The following is a 20167-nucleotide window of genomic DNA, read 5'->3' as shown; positions in this document are numbered from 1 at the left end:
GCCACTTAGCTACTCAGCTACTCTCGTGCGCAGCGTAGCGAGCAGGAGCGGAGGGTCGCAGCGAATATAGATGGCTTTATATCGTTATTGCCTCAATATCACATATTTCTTCCTCAGTTGTTAACGTTAGAGGAACTTTGTCTATCATTTTGAGGCAGAGCACACCCAGGCTGTGAACTTATTTGACAGAATCGAGCAGCGAGTGGAGCGGGTGGGTGTTTTCTCTGGGAAAAGTGGCTAAGCTTAGCTAGGTAACCTTAGCGCCTCTTGCCACGGGGAAGGCGAGCACAGCGCGGCCGGAGAAATGCTATGGTGGGTTAGCTGTCAGCGTTAGCGCTTCTCATGTCCACGGATCAGCTTTGAGGTGGTATTACGGGTAAGGAACTGCTCCCATCTCTTGGTTTTCTCATTCTCCTCTGCAGTGCTCACTGATCAGCGGCGTTTCCAGCTGCTGGGTGCTTGGAGCCCTCCTGACAGCTATTCAACAGGTCGCATCTTGACCAAGAAACAGGACTCTGATTTGGGTGAAGATAGAAGGATAAAAACTTCAATCAAAACTTAATATCGCTCACAGACAGTGAAAAATGTAGACCATATTAACACACATACACAGCGTTGAATTGCTTAATGACATGATATGACATGGTAATACAATAATTTGTTAAAATGTTCGTGCCCCGCATTGAGGCCTGGACAAACTAACGGTGAGTGTATGAAGATGACTCACTGTCGAGCAGGAAGCTGACTTATCTTTAACATACTGAGCATCTTCAGCTCAGGCAGAATGCATTGAGGGCCTCTGTGTTTGTCATCCCTTGTCTCATGTCTGTAAAAACAGTCACGAAGCCTCACTAAAAGCAGAAGCATCGTGCAATGCTGCAGACACATTGCTACTAACCTGATTAGATATGTAATAAGATCTTAGGTCATGTCTTTTTCAGAGGCTTTTTTTTAAGATGTGATCATTTGTGGAGGCGTGAAAACACTCATAGCAATCATAATCGATACAAGATTGCCCATGGCTATCACAGATGTAAAGAACATATTTCACATCTAACTGGTGTATATATAATTTGAAAATGTATAGATAGCATCACTTGTGTTACATTTTGTTTGCAACTAGTAAAAAGTGGTATTTTAATCCTTATGCGTTATTTTAATTTAGCAGCCTCTAATTATCAATTTCCAAAAACTGCATTTAAAAAAGTACAAATTGTTGTATTTTCCTGCTTATCATAAGTCCTGACCAAAACTTTTCAAAATGAAATCATTTTAAATCTTCCCATGTGATGACATGACTCTCTTTCTGTTCTTTTCCCTTCAACTAACATTGTATGGCTGGCACTTTTTAAAAATTAGCAATGGATTTGTCACAGACTGCCCAAACTATTAACTTTGTTGCATTATGTTTTCTCTGTTGGAGCTTCAGATTGCGCGTTTGCGACATTCTTAAGTCATAAAGGCAAATAATGATGAAATCTAAAATGTTAAAGTTTTAATTTTTACAAATATTACTTCAAAAAGCCATAAATAACTATAAATATGCGATAAATAACTGCAAACTAGAAATACATCCTGTGTCTTCTGGCTACTTAATAACAAACAGGTCTGATGCAATTAATGCTTTACAGACGATCATCAACAATGTATTAAGTTCAATTCTTCCACAGTGAAAGTCTGCAGAATGAAGTGCAATGCAACACATTGTGCTAAAGTTACTGCATGGTTAAATGTGGGATGAATACAAATATTTAACTTGCATGGTGAATTCAAATGGGGAAGCATAAATGGATTAGCTTTTATCAGTTAGATGAAGCTGTTTACTTTCACAAGTGTCATCGCCTTGAGTCATTGCACTTTAGTCTTTGGTCGTTTTTATGTATTATGCACATCCTGCTGCCACTGGGATTCAAACCCAGTTCGAACACACTCATGGTCCAGATTAAACCCAATGCACCACTTATTTTTCTTTCAAGGTCAATGCTGCGTCTCATTCCAAGCCTTCATGTCACAACTGCTGCGTCCCGCAGCTCTGTTACTGCTGATGAATAATATCTTCTGTTGCCTTACATATTGTGAGTCAAATTCAGGCAGGCTGTTGGACAGCACGGCCACGCAGGAGGTTGTCAGGATTCACAGAGAACAGCTTTCCTGCAATATGTTGTTTTAGCGTTGCACTCAGGCTCTACACGCTTAGAGCTGTGGAGTTGCTATGTGGAGTGTGCTGCTTTTAGCGGTAATGGAAGCACAAACATGCTGCACCACTGCTCTCTGTACAATTTACAATCATTTACTGTGTGCATACATAATGCTTAATGATTGTTACTAGAGTGCAGTGCATTTGTTGTTGGGAAGTTATTATCAAATCTGTCGAAAACGTGCATTTTAGGTGAATGGGTGACTCCAATTTGTTCGTAGTTGTAATTGTACATTTCATATTTGAGCTATTCTTTAATTGTTTTTCTTATTTCATGTTTCATATTTTTAAAAGCAGAACAAACTTAACACAAGAATACTTTGTGTAAGTGATCCTTTCACTTGTCATTGACACTCCACAGGCACAGTGGAAGAGAGACAACAATCCAGACGTCGCCACCATGTTGGAGGAAGACATGGAAGTGGCCATCAAGGTGGTCGTGGTCGGCAACGGGGCTGTTGGCAAGTCCAGTATGATCCAGCGTTACTGCAAAGGGGTCTTCACAAAGGATTACAAAAAGACCATTGGAGTGGACTTTTTGGAAAGGCAGATAGTGTAAGCAGCACAACTCAGTCTCATGATTTTATAAAGCTTTCTTTGTTTTTCTCTGCTTATTCCTGAGCTGACAAACTAAATCTTCACATTTTTTTGTCTGATTTTTAAAAATGTAGGTTTGACAAATGTTCTTGAATATGATGGAGATCCTTACATTGCGTGTACTGTCGCGTGTTTCAGTGTGAATGACGAAGAGGTGCGACTGATGCTGTGGGACACTGCAGGCCAGGAGGAGTTCGACGCCATCACGAAGGCTTACTACCGAGGCAAGATTGCATTTCTGCCGTCTGTCCTGATTTGTCACAGATCTCACAGTCACCTTCCAACCGAACCCCGCTGTGGAACAGACTGTTTTCTGCTAAAATAAATGCTCTCCAGAGAGATGCTTTGAAGTGGGATCTGTTTCAGGAGACTGAATCATACATTATATTTTCTATCAAAAATAGATGAGATATTTTCCAACAGCTTGGAAACCTGAACTGTTGGTGTGTGTTGTTGCTTCCTAGGTGCCCAGGCATGTGTGCTGGTCTTCTCCACCACAGACAGGGACTCGTTCCAGGCGATCGACAGCTGGAGGGAGAAGGTGGAAGCAGAAGTTGGAGATATTCCCACAGTTCTGGTGCAAAACAAAATTGACCTCCTGGAAGAGACTGTTATTAAAAAGTAGGTTCCCGGAACAGCAAGCCAGCAGAGAACGGCTGAATTGTGATGAATTCTCACCGTGCGTGTGTTTTCTGTGCCTGCTCTGCAGCGAGGAGGCGGAAGCATTAGCTAAAAGGCTGAAGCTCAGGTTTTACCGCGCTTCGGTGAAGGAGGATCTTAATGTCAACGAGGGTGAGTCTGTGATGATGTAAGCCACTGTTCAGATTCAGGTGAAGACACATCAGTGTGAATCATTATTAAAAACACAACTGCTGGTTCTCTTTTTTAAAGTTTTTAAGTACTTAGCTGAAAAGTATCTGCAACGACTCAAACAGCAAACAGCAGAGGAGACGGAGGTGGTTCACACAACAAGCAATAAAATAGGTGAGGAGTTGTAGAATTCTTGTAATTTTATGCTTTATTATTCTGATCACCTTACTTATGATTTCTATTTGATTTTTTTTAGGTGTTTTTAATACCACCAGTAGTAGTGTCTGCAACCAGAGCTCCAGCAACGGCAGAGAAGTCATCACTCTGCGACCTAACAAGCAGAGGACCAAGAAGAGTAAAAATCCTTTTGGAAGCTGCATCCTACTCTAGAAAAACACACGTCTAACTCAACAAACGACAATAACTCTCCAGCCAGATTGACTACAGTCGTATATTCAATGGAGGTAGCCACAGATAGAGACCAAAGCCCACACAGACTGAGAAATACGTTACATTGTACTACTTTATTAACCTGATTATGTTTATTCTGTGCCCTGGGTCGTTTCCACACGTTGTTAGTTGTAGTTTTTTTTTTTTTGTTTCAGCCACAGTTCACCATCCTTGTTGTACACACTCGGGTCCTGGTTCAGGTTGCCTTAAGAAACACCTGCAGCTACAGTGTGTTGCCCCCAAACAAGTTCGCTTCTGTCCATGTCACACTTTGTTTTTTTTCTTTTTTTGAAGATGACTTGACGCTGACATTGAAATATGTACCAGCAGAAATTGCACTCTTTACTCTGAGGAAACATTTCGTCCTGGGCGTGACCGCACCGTCACTCGTTCCAGTGTTTGACGTTTCAGCTGTGCAATATGTTTGCATGTATTGTAAACAATAAGCAGATTGTTTTGTACCATATTTTTCTAGTTCTCAACAGAACGTGGTCCGGGCTGTGCCGTCTGTCCCTGTCTAAAATCCAGAGTTGGATCTCTGCGTGAGTATTTTTGTACGACGCACAACAGTGTTGGGTGATATTTTGTGCCAAATTCTCTCTGAACTGTGGGTGTGTGTGTTACACTGCAGTGATTTGGATATAACATAGACAGATTGACCGAATGTGCTTCTGTGTTTAACCAAATAATGACCACTGACACTAAAGTTGTCCTTTATATATAATGTTAGCCTGACTTCTTCAGATACACTAATGAAATAATGGTGATTCTATCTGTCGCAATCTGTTGCCTTCTGATGGTTTTGACTGCAGTTGTTTACACTTTCTGTATTTAAAATAGCAACCTAAACAGCCAGCAGTGGTTCAACTGGTTATATATTCAAATTTAGCTAGATTTCAAAATTTTCCTCCACTCAACTTGGAATAATCTTTTCTTTTCCTTCCGATTATCTTGTGAAGTATTCTTTTAAATTCACCTTTATATGCGTAATCCTTCTCTTCATTAAAAAGCAGAGGCATGTGCAGAGAAAGCGGAGCGCTCAGTAGTGTGCCTGTGGCACGGTGCTATGGACAAGATGCAAACCGACTGAAAACTCGGACTGTACGTTTTGCTGCAGAAGTGCTTGCGTGGGCCTGAATATGCAAGAAAAAGATCTTCTCATCACACGATGGTACTCCCCAGAGTCCGTCGTCAGTTGTGAGCAGTTTGCCACTTGCCTTGTCTGCTCCGCGCCTTCCTTTAAACTCATCTTGAGGACACTGGTTCACCAAGCACAAAGTGATGTGGCTGTCTCATCGTAAATCTGTCTGAAGTCCCTAAAATTTCGTTATTAGTGGTGAAAAGTTGTGCGACACAGGGGGATTTGAGTACATGTGACAGCTGGGAATACATTTGCCTGCATGCTTTAATCTTTGTCTAAAAAAGAAAACTGTAACTGAACTCTGATCTGTGTTCAGGTGTGGCTGGATTCATCTATTCTTCCTCCTAATTAGTCTGTTGTGAAAATTTCCAAAAGCCGCTTTAACATGTGTTCCACCAGCTCGACCAATGGTACTAAAGACCGGGCGTTGTTTCAATCCGTATGTAAACTGTGCTGTTTTTTGGGGGGGTGAAAACAGTCAAATGACATAAGTGTACTGCATGCAAGCCTTATTTTCACGTCAGTGAATGTTCAACAATGGTTTCAATGCCTTGTCTATGTTTACATTCTCCATCATCCAGAAAGCATTGTAACTCCTCTTGCTGAAATTGCCTGCACAGTGAATCTGTAAATAGTTACTTTACAAGCTTTCTTTCATTTTGAACATTGTGTTCATCTTTTCTTCTTCTTCTTTTTTTTTGTGCAATTTGACTGAATAGTTTGAACGCACTTTACTGTTAAAACAACCTTAAATCTCAAGATAAAACTAACCATACTCGCGTGCCGTCACTCAGGTGTAATAATGTGTCTTACTTTTACTCTTTTTTTTTTTTTTTTACATCACTTCAGTTTCTCATGTATAGATAGAAAAACCTACCTATAAATTCTATCATTTTGAACAAAAAAAAAAAGCAGTGCGGCAGTTTTTCTTTAACTGCATCACAAACTGGAGTGTGCAGATGCACATATGTTATATTTAGAGGAAAAATGTTTGATGGCAATCCGATACAAATAAAATTCTACTCTTCCTTGGCATGCATCGTGTGATTTATTACGGGTGTATTATATTTCTGCGCTCAAAATGTTCAACGTTCTGGTAAAGCGTCAACACAGTCATGAGGGAGTAGAGATCACCTCAAAATGTACATAGTGTGTTTGCTACAGGATAATACGCCCTGTACTTTTGGGGAATTTTCAGGTTAATAAACAGCCAGGATGAGTGTTGAAGTTCAGCCTTGCTCTGGGAAACATTCAACAACAAACCATGGCATTTTTTCCCATGACCTTAAACTGAATAAGGATGAGTTAGCTGAAGCTTGTGCAGGATTTTGATTAAAATCATAACTTGGCTGGATCAGACAGAGGCTTTACAACTCAACATGCTTAACTTGTTTTTATTTACTGTTTGTCACACAGTTTGACATAAAAACCGATTCGGTAAAACATAACACCCACACTTTAGCATGACTTGTGCTGTTTTCACACAGAGAGGTAGCGTATGCACACCCTGAATCATCAACGGTCACCCAGACGGAGTCGATGAAATAGAAAAAGACCTTCAGTGATATAGTCCAGCGCTGCTGTCTCAATACGTCACTTGAACCTAAAAAACTCGTTTTGACACTACATCATTTAATAATATCCACCAGTAGAGTCCTCAGGCTTAACTTCCTTATCAGCACTGGCTTTTTAGGCAAACAGTGATCCAACTTCTAATGCAGGCAGTGTTTTCACATCTTCAGTGGACATGTGAACATGCGTTGTGTTTGTATTGTGTAAAAAAAATTAAGTAAAAAAAAGTGAGGTCAATGAAAAAGATCATTTTAGTTAGTTTGTTAAAAAACTTTAAAATCTCCTTTTTGTCGATCGGGGACTTTTCATGACTTTACATGAGTGTTAGTGGAAGATTACAGTACTTCTCAGTGAAGTTAGTGGCATTTTTAACTTGTTTTATTGACTTCCATTTGCTTCTGGATCCCCTAGTTTCTGGTGATCCATGATCTTGATGTTTTTTTCTGCGTTTTCAACGTTCCTCAGCAGCGTCTCCAGCCTCCGTTTGATCTTCTTCTGGTCCTCCAGGGCACAGCTGATCACGATGGCCTGAAACTTCTGGTCGACGGGGCCGGGCGGCGCCTCGGACACGCAGGCCGACAGCAGCGTCAGCAGCCGCTGCCGCCCTCCGTCCATGTCATCCAGGATCTTCTTCACTATTTCATCGATGATCGACTGAGCCTTCTTCAGGGCCTCCTCCTGCTGGGAGTTTCTGATTGTGCCGACAGAGATCTCTACAGACAGCGTTCGGCCCATCAGACGGTTTGCAGTCAGGCTTAACTCTTCTCTCTCGCCTAGAGACACAAGACAAGGGGAAAAATAGTGTATTCTTAGGACACAGTTTAAAAAGTTATAGTATTAATTCTTCCTTTTAGGGTGTAGGATAGTGATCAAGTACTGTCTTGTGGTATGAGGACTTTCAATGTTCATGCTTGTTCACTCTCTATTACACACACAGGCACACATGTTCACAGCTGTAGCAGTGTGAGCGGAATCCTGCTCAAATGCAACACAGTTTGAACTTTAAAATTCTGGTTAGTTCTCTGAAAAATGTGGTTTTGGAGCGCTGGAGCCATCACAGGCGAATACACAGGAATAAATCATCACACATATGGTAAATCGAGAGACTCCGCTGAACATACAGCGCATTTTTGAACTTTGGGAGGAATTTAGAGAACTGTACCTGGAAAATCCCTGCATACACAGGAAGAACATGACAAACACATAAAAGCAGCAGGCACAGACTCAAACTGGGAATATTCTTGATGTGAGGCAAGAGTAGGAACCACAACAGCACCAGGTCCACTTTAAAATCTTCTCATTGTTTTCTTTGTTATATTTTAAGCTGAAAACCACACTACAAAACTTGACTGTGTACACACTCATGGTTAGTTTTTAAGTTGACAGCTCTAGTGTTACAGAACAATACAAATATTGGCACTTGCATCAACCCTTTGTCTGTTTTTTTTAAAGACTCTCTTGTTGAAATATCAATATTTACATTATATTACTATTTCAAGAGGAAAATCAGAGGTATCTGAGAAGACTGAAGGCCAGGAATGAGCCGGACTCGTGTAAATCAGTGAATGGGTGGAGTTGAAAAACAGTCATGTCACAGTGAGACGAGAGGAGTGTGAAGGTTCTCTCACCAGCACAGATGTTGCGCATTTCTTGACTGTTCTGCAGAGACTGGATCGTTTCCAGGATGCACTCCCTTTCCTGCTCCATGGCCGATGCCGCTTCGCGGAGCGCCTCCACCCTGACAGACACATTTCAGGAGTACACAATGTCACTCCGCCTATTGTTTTCTCACAAGACACCTTTCGCCGCTCCTTCTGTACTATACAAACGTGCGCTTGTCGTTGGTTTAATTCGGGTACCACCCGCTTTGGAAGCAAAGCCGCCCGGCCGTCCCGTCCCGCACATGGCCGGGCCCGTTATGACTGAGCCTCACCTCATTTCCAGCTGATCCAAACTTTCCAGCAGGCGTCCGGAGCGGTCCGCCATGGACAGCGTCCTGCTGAACTTGCTGCAGGCGGACGCTTCGTTCATCTTCGCCTGGATCTTGGCCTGAGCCATGCCGGAGAGCGCGAGCAGGAGCGCGTAATGTTTACGATCCGGAGCCGGGGTCGGGGAGTGTGTGAGTGTGTGTGTGTGAGCGTCCGGCTGAATCCGACTCCTCCGGGGACACTTCCTAACATGGACTGGGACTTCCTTCACTCGCTCCTCACAGAAGTTTCCCGAGGAGTCCAGAGCGGCGGTTCCCAACGGCGGGTTCGGGGACCCCTGGAGGTCCTGACGCACACTGTCCTGTCCAGTGTGTTTTCACCAATGACCTAAACTGTTGTATTTTACTGTTTTTGTACTGTAATTTTTTATCATGAAATTTTTCATACATGTAATACTACATTTATATAATGCATCTGCTTTGCTACAGACACGTCACAATTTGAACATTGAAACCTGTTGTAGTTTTACGAAACAAAAAACTTTGGTTTGAGCACAGATATACATTTAAATTCAATTGAACATTAATAAGTGTTGTAAATAAAACTATAGTATTGAGGAAAAAATTGTAGTTTACCTTTTTTTTACAGTACTGTTGCTATTTAGTACAACTTCAGAGGTATCTAACAGTAGTTGTTCTTGAGTTTAAATTTAAAAAAAACTTTTAAAACTTTTACTTTTAACAAGAAAAGTCTTCAGCCTCTGTCTGGAGTGGCACAGATCTGTTGAAGTCTTTAAAGAAACAGAACCTCTGACACTGTAGTTAGATCTTTACCGCCAAATTCTACAACTCAGAAGTTGCAGAGCTAATTAACATTTTCCAGGAATGTTCCTGTTTGACTACAGTCTTAAGCTTACTGTCAAATACTCAATAATAAAACAAACTCAAAATTCAAAGACACACTGTGTAGCAGCCACAGCAGACAGAGCTGTCAGAACTGCAAACAGGGCTCCAGTTAGAGAAGTGTTTATATCAAAGTCAGCAAACAGAATTAATAAGGGGCAACAAAACATAACCCATCGCTTGCTTCGGGGTCCAAGTGTGTTTTATTGTCCATCACATAGCTTTAGGAACTTTACTTAAGTAAAATTTAATCTTTAAACCACATTTTTATAGCGAGCCCCCCTTTTTTATTATTATTATTATTTTGAATTACAAAAGAAATGAAAAAAAATTACTTGAAACCCAATGTGTTATTTTCTGGAGCCTGAAGATCAAGACGTGCTTCACTGCTTCCTAGGAAAGAAGCACACAATACACTGAATTCTGAGTCTGCACTGAAAACTGAGCCTGCAATCGGAGACACAGTTGTGGTCACAAGTTCAGCTTGCGGCATCTAGCAGTGTCATCGGTGCCAACTATAGCACGCGTCAACACCCCAATCTGGAATCTTCACAACACCGTGTTCTGCACGAATCCAAAGCTCAAAGTGACATTCCAAATCAAGGGACCACTGTTCTGGTTAATTGATTTATTTAACAGTTGTTCAACACAAACATCTTGTACAAAACAGTTTGACAGAAGGGAGGTCGTATAAAACTACAGAGAGCTTAAAACTCTTGGAGACTTCTTTGAAGAACTTCTTCCAACTCTGAAAAAAACAGAAATATAAGGATATGTAGACCAATATGTTCAAATATAATGTCACAATACAAATCACTGCAAACTTTGTGTGAAAGTGGTGTTTTGGAGCCACTGCCTCTATTTCTATGTGAACGTTTCAGCCATCAGTTTTCAGTTCATAATCAAATCAGCAGGTATTTAATAGGATTCAGGTCAGACCTCTCTCCGAGGTCAACTTCCTGGTGCATCTTAGTTTGCATTATTTATATACTCAAGATACATAAAATAAAAATGCTCATGCATTTCCATAATTAGGGTCTGAGCCCGAGGGCACGCTCCTATTCCCTGTTGGAATCGCTCGGATTATCTTAATTATCATGCGACCACCACAGATTTACACTTGGCAGACATTTAAAATGCTCAGAATCACCCAAATGAGTTTCTGTGTCCATGTTTTGTGTCAGCTGTGTTTGCATGTGCTGCTTCTAGTGTGTGAAGCTTGTTCATGTGTCCACTGCCATTTTCTTGAAATTAAACCGCCAGTTATGAGGTTCTTTGGATTGATCCCCACACATCCAGCTACTGTGAAGACATATACTGTATATGTACTAAATGTCAGGTATTGTGTGACTAACTTTAAATTTGATTCAGTGCTAGCTTTGATACAGGATGTAAAGAAACACAGACTACCAACAGTCAGTGGCTCAATGCTTTATGAAATTATAATCTAACTTCTTCAGGCTGAAGATGTTGGTTTATCGAATATGCTGTATTGAGGACCTGCTCCAAGTGTAACAGTCCAAACACACTAAGGCCAATGCATCACATCAAAAAGTTCATTCCTGATCAACCATCTTTTATTTTTATAATTACAGATCTCAGCCAGCTTAACACATACCAGCTGATTCTCTTCGTGCTTCTTCTGCACTCAGAGTAAGTGCTTCTTTCAACTCAGCATCTGAATCACCTAGAATGAAAGAAACAATGACTTTACAGTTAAACCAATGCAACATCAGAAGATATTTGAGGTAAATTGTACATTTTTTAATCACCTACCCTCACTTTCTTTGTTGATCTCATCAATGAACTCCGTCAAGGTTTTGTCATCGATCTCTGAGTGACAAAGGAGACATGTTAAAAAAAGCATCAAGTGAGCACAAAATCAGAGTATCAACCAAACTGGAGTATTGATTTACCACTGCTGTCTGGCCTGATCTCCACAGCATTGAGTATTTTCACACTGGTTGATTCTGGGTTCTGGTCTTTCCTGCAGGTCCTGGAACTCTCACACGGCTGGAGTGCACAGTGGCGGTCGTGGTAATGTCTATGGAAATCCGGTACGCCTGTAAAACTCTCTTGGCAACTCTGGCATTCTACATCAAAGGTCTTCTCCAGGTTCAAGGCTGTGTGTTTGGTGTGGATGTGGGTCTTGATCTGTGCGTACGAGGCCACAGACACGCTGCAGGGAGCACACACATACTGACACTTTCCCTCAGCGGCCAGATTCCTCATGCACCGAGTGTAAGACGCTTTCGTTTCCTCTTTGCTCTTTTCTGAACCCATGCACGGACATCTGCTCTGACCGCTCGTCTGATCGACGGCAGGCTGAACAACCTCGCCGTCATCGTCCATGCAGTAGTAGTCCCTGCTGTGCAGACTGCTGTAGTGCTCCAGGAACTCCTCCTCAGAATTGAACTGCATGCTGTCGCAGAGGCCGCAGTAGTGGGAGCTCCTGATCTGCCCGTCGTGCTCGTTCACGCAGTGCCGCCGGACGGTGGACTCTTTGAAAAACTTCTGCGGGCAGTGTCCGCACATGAACCTCTGGAAGCTGTGGCTGCTCACGTCGCCGCAGTGTCTGGACACGGCCGCTTCCGAGTCAAAGACGTCTTCACACATCCTGCACATCCAGGTCTTCTCCGCCTTTGACGGCGTCTCCGCTGCGCTCTGCGGCGCCGTCGACGAGCACTGGTCCACCTTGCTGCTTGTGGAGGGCTTAGCGGTAAACAATTCGGCCAGCTCCTCGGGTATCTCGCGCTCGGTGTAGTAGGTGTGTCCGCTGTGGGCGTCCAACACGTGCGAGAGGATGTCTTCGTACCGGGGCATCTCCACTCTGCACTTGCGGCAGTAGAAGAGGAAGTTGGAGAGGTGGGCGCCGCCGTGGAAGCGGCTCAAGTGCAGACGCGTGACCGAGGACTCCCCCATGTGTTTGCCGCACACGCCGCACTGATGGAAAATCTGGTTGACGGCCATGAGATGCTTGCTGGCCGTGTCTTCCTCTGAGAACTGAAGACCACACTCACAGCACCACGCAGTCAAAGACCTCCTCCGACTGTGGGCCTCCATGACTGGACCAAACCGTTTCCGCTTAGCTGGAGAGCCGCTGTGATCACTCGCATTCTTGTTATTTAGCGGAAAAGGTGCATCATGCCCTGCGGACTGTCTTTTCTCTGTAACCCTCTTGGCATGTTGGATTTCATGAAATCTGCTGTACTGGAGAAGAGCCTGAGCCATAGTTTGATTGAACTCGACATCGTGCTGCGTCGATTCTTTGTGCCTCTCCAGCTCACTTTGGCTGAGGAAGGTCTTGCAGCAGCGGGAACACTGTCCTCGCACCTGAAGCTGCTTTATTATCTGCACCACTGTTTTGTCGGCCTTGGCCACAGCGCAGCCCTGTCTGCAATGGACACTGAAACAGGAAAAAAAAAAAAAAAGGCAACAAAAATCAGTGCAAATATTCATCCATTAACGGGGAGATACAACCTGTGAAACAGAAATACATACAGAACACAATCATGTCGGCTAAATAAAGCTGAAACATACTTGAAGTGAGCTTGAGCTTCCCGGTGTGAGATCAGTACTTTGTGGCATAAAGAGCATCGGACATTGAAAGCTGTTTCCTTGCACAAAGCAATGAGGCGGTTCTTGGCATATTGTGGGACGGGAACCGGCAGAGCTCTGTCTCTGGTTTCTGTAACACACAATAACAGCAGTTTGTATGATAAGACTGTATTTTAGCTTTTATATTTACTTTTGCTTGAGTAGTTCCTCATGTCTGGCGCACTTGTCTTGCAGAGGTTGTTTGTATACCGTGCGCATCATTAAAGGACGCTTTGAGACGGCTGTGCTCAGGCATTACAATAAAACTGACCATTCATGACGAGCGACTCCGCAAAGTGGTTTCTGGCTGACATGTGCTGAAGGCACTCGTCTCGGAGGTTGAAGAAGAGGTAGCAGGCGGGGCAAGCAAAACACGCAATTTTCTGATAGGTCTGGTCGATGCTGTGACCATCGGCACAAAGGGAGGATGCCTGGACGCCAAAACAATCACACTGTTAATTCTTTTAATATAACGTGCATTATTTTTCAAACAATATCAGTCAGTAAAAAACACACACCTTTGACTCGAGGTGTTTCCGCCACACGTCTTTGGTTGGGAAATATTCGCCGCAGGCAACACAGGCGAAGAGCTCAGACGGACAGCCTTTAAGACTGATTGCAGGGTCGCAGGGGGAGTGATCAAACCTGCACACAAAACACTGCTTTCAAAAAATGCAAATGTTCACCCGAGAGAGCAATGAATACACGATATCTCTTTAGACATGAGAGGGGGGGGGGGGGGGGGGGGGGGGGACTACCTTTTTAAATGTCCTTCAAGAAGGGAAGCATTTTCATAAACTCGGCCACAGTTAATTACTGGACAAGTGTGTCTGAGTGAACTATTTCTGGGGATGAAAGCAGGTCGCTGTCGTCTCCCAGAACCTGCGCTGATCACACCAGGCTTGACACCTCAAAAAACAAACAAAAGAAGGTAACAAGTTAAGTGTCCGGTCCAGCGATTGGATTCTCCTGCATTGCAGCATAATAAATTATTGCTGGATGATGTCGATTAAAAGTTGGATTGAAGGCAAAATTCAAAGCATTCGTGTTCAAATAAATTGCCAGCATGTTTTTAAAAGATTACTGTGGCTCACTTTGAAGTTTTTCTAAAGATCTTGTTCAACTTGTGCTAAAAGATCAGCAAAAAACAAAATTAGTGAACCGATTAGGGGTCAAAATTTACCTGGCATCTTTAGCCACATGTCGACGCAGCGCTTCGCCTCCTGATTATTTCCATTCGGAGAACTAAAAGCCAGTTCCTGCTGTCCGTGAACTTTCTGCAGGATTTGTTTCTCCTGGAAATGGGACAGCAAGACAATGTCATGAGAAAATCTTGTCTTTTTTTATGTCGGAGATGAAAAAAAATAAGTTGCTTAAAAAATAAGTTATTTCTAAATGTTTTTTTTTTTTTTTTAATTCCAAAAGGGAAATTTTTGGTCTTCTTCTAACCACTAGGAGACACTGTTGGTACAACTGGTTTTTACTGAGGCCATGTGAAGAAAGAAACTAATCCTCTTGTGTATTTTACATTTTATTTAATCTGTGCATAGAAGTACACAAATAGTCCTTTCTTGTGACTCATTTTTATGGTAGATGTCCTTCATGCAACAAGCAGGGTGTTGATGAACAAAAACTGTTTTCAAAGAAATCTCTCCTTTGACGACATGAAAACATCATATTTGAACGCTTAATTTTGCCACTTTTTGTTCCATGCTTTTTTAGGGGGAATTTCTGGTGCCTGTGTGAGAATCACACCTTTCTGATTAAAAGTTAACATTTAGCACAATATGAAGATTTGATTCTGGCATCATGTGTGAAAGCTCTTCAGGCCTTAAATGCAACACCCCTGATGGAGAGGAGCTCACCTTGAAAGCCTTGCATTTATCTGCTCTTTCCTTCCTGTCCCGCTCCACCTGGTGTGCCAGTCTGTCAAGAGTAGACGCAACGCGTGCTTTGTTACGGCTAACTTTATCTTCAAGCTGCAGGAGGGGGGGAAAAAAAAGAAGACATTTTTAGGGGGGAAATCAATCAAGGCGGAATTTAACAATGAATGAATAAATACTTCACTCACTGGGCCTGCCATGGATGAACACCCCTCATCATCACTGTCACTCGACAGGTCAATACATTCTAATACTGGTCGTAGAGGGCCCTCCTGACAGAACAAGACAGACTCGGTGTCAGCTCTTAGAGTGACGACGTACATCCATGCATTTGTTTGGTAGTAAGAGTGAGTTCGGCCCATTAAATTCACAGAGCCAACCATTAAGTGGTTTACCAGATACACATGAAGACAATGTTATTCAGTACTTAAGAACAGGCTAAATCTTGAACCTATAGAAGTCACATTTTATCTTTTTTGTGATGATACACTGCTGCTACTTTTGTTTCCGACGATCACCCTGATCTATGATCACTGCTTTTAAATTGACAATACAGATAACCCCATCTTTAAAAGAAAAAAAGAACTAGGAGAAGAACGTTCAATTCTTTCTTTACATCATTCATCATGACCATGTGAAGAGCTACAGTGTGAACCAATTTTACAAACAGGCACTGTGATCTTGCTTCCATATTTTTTCAGACTTGAAAAATGTCAAGACACTAAAAAGACAAAAACAGCACTCAAAATTCTCCAAAAAGCCTTTTGAGTTAGTTTCATAATCAATGCTTACTACACTCATGAAGTCTAGGGCAACAACTGTTTTTTTTTTCTTTTTTTCAGAAAAATATAGGAAAGAGACAATCCTGAATAAAAGTTCTTACTGATACAAACTCCACTTCATCCTCCACTTCATCTTCATCTCCCAGAACTGGAGACGACATTTATCTGTAACAACAAGAAAATGTAAACTTCAACACTACAGGCCATTGTGCAAATAAAAACAGGTAAAGAAAATATTGCATGAATGTGTTTTAGCTGAATCCAACAGACCAGAATGACTTTACGACATTAGAACGCACAAGAGCGGCTTTTAAACAGTGGTACTGAATAATCACAAACAACATTTCACAAACGTTTTGAAAAGTTACATACAAGACTGTCTCAGAAAATTAGAATATTGTGATAAAAGTTCTTTATTTTGTGAAATGCAATTAAAAAAACAAAAATGCCATACATTCTGGATTCATTACAAATCAACTGAAATATTTCAAGCCTTTTATTATTTAATATTGCTGATTATGGCTTACAGCTTAAGAAAACTCAAAATCCTATCTCAAAATATTAGAATATCATGAAAAAGTATACTAGTAGGCTATTTAACTAATCGCTTGAATTGTCTAAATAACTCGAAACACCTGCAAGTGTTTCCTGAGCCTTGAAAAACACGCAGCTTGGTTCAGTAAACTAAATCACAAGTATGGGGAAGACTGCTGATCTGACTGCTGTCCAGAGGACCATCATTGACACCCTCCATCAGGAGGGTAAGACACAAAAAGAAATTTCTCAAAGAGCAGGCTGTTCACAGAGTGCAGTTTCAAAGCACATTCACAAAAAGTCTGTTGGAAGGGAGAAATGTGGCAGGAAACGCTGCACAACCAAGAGAGATGACGGCAGGCTTAACAGCATTGTGAAGAAGAGCCGCTTCCAGAATTTGGGGGAGCTTCAAAGACAGTGGACTGAAGCTGGAGTCCAGGTATCAAAAGCCACTGTTCACAGACGTGTCCGGGAAATGGGCTACAATAGCCGTATTCCCATGGTCAAGCCACTTCTGAACTCAAGACAACGGAAAAAGCGTCTGACTTGGGCTGTGGAAAAGAAGCACTGGACAGTTGAAGAGTGGTCCAACGTCCTCTTTTCAGACGAAAGCAAGTTTTGTATTTCATTTGGAAGTCAAGGCGCCAGAGTCTGGAGAAAGGCTGGAGAGGAGCAAAATCCAAGTTGCTTGAAATCTAGTGTGAAGTTCCCACAGTCAGCGATGGTTTGGGGAGCCATGTCAGCTGCTGGTGTTGGTCCACTGTGTCTCATCAAGTCCAGAGTAAATGCAGCTGTGTACCAAGAGATTTTAGAGCACTACATGCTTCCTTCTGCTGAAAAGCTCTATGGAGATGATGATTTCATTTTCCAGCATGATCTGGCACCTGCCCACAGTGCCAAAACCACCAGTAACTGGTGTACTGACCATGGCATTACTGTCCTCGATTGGCCTGCCAATTCCCCTGACCTGAACCCCATTGAGAATTTGTGGGGTATTGTCAAGAAGCTGAAAGACACCAGACCCAACAATGCAAATGAGCTAAAGGCCACTATTGAAGCATCCTGGGCATCATAACACCTCAGCAATGCCACAGGCTGATTGCCTCCATGCCACGCTGCCTTGATGCAGTAATTTGTGCAAAAGGATTCCCAACCAAGTACTGAGTGCATTAATGGACATTTTCAAATGTTTGATTTTGTTTTGCTGTTATAATTTTGTTTTTTTTACTTGGTCTGAGGAAATATTCTAATATTTTGAGATAAGATTTTTGAGTTTTCTTAAGCTGTAAGCCATAATCAGCAATATTAAAATAATAAAACGCTTGAAATACCTCAGTTGATTTGTAATGAATCCAGAATGTATGACATTTTTGTTTTTTTAATTGCATTTCAGAAAATAAAAAACTTTATCACAATATTCTAATTTTCTTTGACAGTCCTGTAGATGCATACAAGACAGATGACTTACATCACATTATATTAATCTCAAACGAATATTCAATATGTGATGAAATCTCTTTGCAAGTTAAATCAGTGTTGCAATGTGCAGTTTAACCAGCAGGGGGAGTACCAAGGTGCAAACGAGATACTGATCCCTCCGGTGGGAAAGAAGAAGACAGATTACGCGCCCTGAGGCTTGTTCTCAGACCGCTAAAATAAAAAACCACATCATAAAATCATGTCGTGCGAACACCGATCTGACTAGCTTGGTGCAACTACACGCCTCGATAAAAAAGTCCACCTGTCTTCATATGAGTTGGAATCATCAGCAGTGATGTTGACAAACAACTTTATGAGCAGCGAAATCTCACGCAGCCCAAAACATTTGGGACAGTAAGCTAACCTTAGCTTGGCACACATGCACACCGTCGTTACAACAAGATTTACTCCGCACAGACGGTGTCTGTCGGACACGTTAAAGTTCGACTTGCTTGCAGTTTGAACCGCAGCCTGTGTGTGCCACATTACCTCCTGTTTATTCTGCGGAGTCCTGCGTAGGTTGACAGAAGAGTGGATTTCACCCGCCGCTACAACATCCTCAGCAAAGCGCAGCTATTCCGGTCTGTGACGTCACCTGTAGCTGGTGTGCTGCTTTTTGTGCACGGAGTGTGCCGCATGGACGGGGTTATTGGTTCTTAGCATCAGAACAACGGAGTGAACCCCGCCCGTGTGCGGGAATCTTATCCGGGACGAAGTGTGACACTATGGCAAACCGTTAACTATTGGTCAAAAATAGGTGTCTCCGACCATTGACAAATTTTATTACAACCACACGCACGTGTGTGACTCAAACACATATTTATATAAGGGTATAGTGGTACAGCTGCTAGAAGCATTTGAAATAAAAACAAGAGCCACACAGTAATTAAGCGCTTCTACAAAAAAAAAAAAAACATCGGCCCACCCAGGTGCATGCTAGTCCTATGCCTGCAACCTCCCTAAATAAACTCCAGGTGGTGGTGCCCATGGCAATACTTAAATCTACAAAAATAAGGCCAACAAAACATTATGTGCCATTTAGCCCAAACCAAACATGAGAAACAAATTATAAAGCTAAAAAATAAGCAGTAAAATCAGCACAAAATGCAAAACAAACCCAAATTAACAAATATTCAGAAAATATACAAAGACTAATAAATAGCTCCTAAAGGACATATCTGTACATGTACATGAAATGTACCAAATTTATGAGCAGACACTGCTGTCCTCTTAGACCCTGTCTACACATGACAAAGCCGTCTTTTTTCTCCCCGTTGTTCTTAAAAAGCTTCCCGTCCACATGGCATCTCCACAAGAAATAAAAAAGGACTCAGAACATGTAGTACATATACCAGGTCTTTGGGTAACTCTGCCATAGAAATACATAAAAAATAGAGAAGAAGACAGAGTATGGAGCTGCTTATTCAACTGTAAACAAACACAACACAAGAACATATGGTCTGATTAAACGCAGCATCAGGAGCTTCTGCAGGAAAAATATGCCACTATGCTTTTTTTTTTTTTTTTTTTTTTTTTTTTTTTTTTTTTTTTTGTCTAAATAGTCATTTTACTTGTCTGGGACGATCATGCAAGCATTCGCCCTGCAGGGGGACTGGCTAGTTGTTATAGCGGTTAAACTAGCATGCCACTACTTTGCACCAGCACGGTTCTACCGGATCAGCTAGACTCCAGGGGAACCAAGCTGAAAATGGAACTGCACCACAGAAATGGTAACTGCATTGTAATACTGTAAGTAATTAAACTACAGGTGAGTAATGAATTTGATTACACGTGCTAACGAACTATGCTAATGAACATATTTGCAAATTAGACTTTGACCTCATTTAGAACTTTCCTGCCTGGGGAGTTGCAACATTGTATCTGTTTTAGATGACGTCATCTTCTTGTTTGACCTAGATATGCAAATGAGCAACAATGCAAATTACATTATGTAGGTAAGTAAAGTTTATCAAGCGCTTCTCATAGATAAAATCACAGTGCTTTACAGAACAAGAAAAAACCCCCAAACAATTAATCTGGTGCAATATTTAGCTATATTGACATCATACAGAACTTTCTGACTGAGGATTTGGCAATAATGTATCGAATGTATCATTTGTTTTGTTCAGCTGTTTTACAAACCACCATAAAAATGCATCTGTTAGGCATTTAAGGAAAATAACATTTCACATTATGCACTTTCGTTTAAATTATTTTAACAGTGGAATATGTGGACGACAGGAGAGTGAGCAAGAGCAGAGCAGTACAGCCAGTCCTGGGTGTACCAGAAGGGGC

At 41.9% G+C, this 20167-nt stretch overlaps 3 protein-coding genes across 4 annotated transcripts; 1 reads left to right on the top strand and 2 right to left on the bottom strand.

Moving 5' to 3' along the window:
* The first annotated feature begins 28 nt into the window (after positions 1-28).
* On the top strand, positions 29-6228 carry rab23 (RAB23, member RAS oncogene family). 2 transcript variants are annotated; one of them, XM_030106104.1, is made up of 7 exons: positions 29-371; positions 2554-2752; positions 2933-3018; positions 3259-3415; positions 3504-3586; positions 3686-3778; positions 3861-6228. In XM_030106104.1, exons 2-7 carry the CDS (start codon positions 2598-2600, stop codon positions 3992-3994), a joined length of 708 nt encoding a protein of 235 aa, XP_029961964.1. In that variant the 5' UTR covers positions 29-371; positions 2554-2597; the 3' UTR covers positions 3995-6228. The 2 variants fall into 2 exon arrangements, with proteins under 2 accessions (XP_029961964.1, XP_029961963.1); XM_030106103.1 differs by having other exon boundaries at positions 35-376; positions 2559-2752.
* A 408-nt stretch (positions 6229-6636) lies between these two features.
* On the bottom strand, positions 6637-8955 carry bag2 (BCL2 associated athanogene 2). The gene is made up of 3 exons (XM_030106105.1): positions 8701-8955; positions 8396-8505; positions 6637-7540 (listed from the first exon to the last, which is right to left on the bottom strand). Exons 1-3 carry the CDS (start codon positions 8823-8825, stop codon positions 7146-7148), a joined length of 630 nt encoding a protein of 209 aa, XP_029961965.1. The 5' UTR covers positions 8826-8955; the 3' UTR covers positions 6637-7145.
* A 1015-nt stretch (positions 8956-9970) lies between these two features.
* On the bottom strand, positions 9971-18456 carry znf451 (zinc finger protein 451). The gene is made up of 13 exons (XM_030106097.1): positions 18362-18456; positions 15961-16024; positions 15266-15349; positions 15060-15173; positions 14378-14489; positions 13953-14103; positions 13713-13839; positions 13466-13625; positions 13138-13285; positions 11514-13003; positions 11374-11430; positions 11216-11284; positions 9971-10345 (listed from the first exon to the last, which is right to left on the bottom strand). The coding sequence occupies exons 2-13, from the start codon at positions 16018-16020 to the stop codon at positions 10305-10307; spliced, it is 2613 nt and encodes an 870-aa protein (XP_029961957.1). The 5' UTR covers positions 16021-16024; positions 18362-18456; the 3' UTR covers positions 9971-10304.
* Between the last annotated feature and the right edge of the window lie 1711 nt (positions 18457-20167).

The sequence above is a fragment of the Salarias fasciatus genome, chromosome 13, assembly GCF_902148845.1.
Source record: "Salarias fasciatus chromosome 13, fSalaFa1.1, whole genome shotgun sequence".
In the NCBI taxonomy this organism is placed as follows: domain Eukaryota; kingdom Metazoa; phylum Chordata; class Actinopteri; order Blenniiformes; family Blenniidae; genus Salarias; species Salarias fasciatus.
Note: the sequence above shows the minus strand (reverse complement) of the source record. Positions and strands in the feature narration are given on the sequence as shown.

Coding starts and splice junctions, on each gene's coding strand:
- rab23 (XM_030106104.1), top strand. CDS start 2,598: ATGTTGGAGGAAGACATGGAAGTGGCCATCAAGGTGGTCGTGGTCGGC. Junction 3,587..3,685: donor GGATCTTAATGTCAACGAGG/GTGAGTCTGTGA, acceptor TCTTTTTTAAAG/TTTTTAAGTACTTAGCTGAA. Junction 3,779..3,860: donor CACAACAAGCAATAAAATAG/GTGAGGAGTTGT, acceptor GATTTTTTTTAG/GTGTTTTTAATACCACCAGT.
- bag2 (XM_030106105.1), bottom strand. CDS start 8,825: ATGGCTCAGGCCAAGATCCAGGCGAAGATGAACGAAGCGTCCGCCTGC. Junction 8,506..8,700: donor TTGGATCAGCTGGAAATGAG/GTGAGGCTCAGT, acceptor TGTGTCTGTCAG/GGTGGAGGCGCTCCGCGAAG. Junction 7,541..8,395: donor AATGCGCAACATCTGTGCTG/GTGAGAGAACCT, acceptor TTGTGTCTCTAG/GCGAGAGAGAAGAGTTAAGC.
- znf451 (XM_030106097.1), bottom strand. CDS start 16,020: ATGTCGTCTCCAGTTCTGGGAGATGAAGATGAAGTGGAGGATGAAGTG. Junction 13,840..13,952: donor CTTGAAGGACATTTAAAAAG/GTAGTCCCCCCC, acceptor TTTTGTGTGCAG/GTTTGATCACTCCCCCTGCG. Junction 13,286..13,465: donor GGAGTCGCTCGTCATGAATG/GTCAGTTTTATT, acceptor TGTGTGTTACAG/AAACCAGAGACAGAGCTCTG.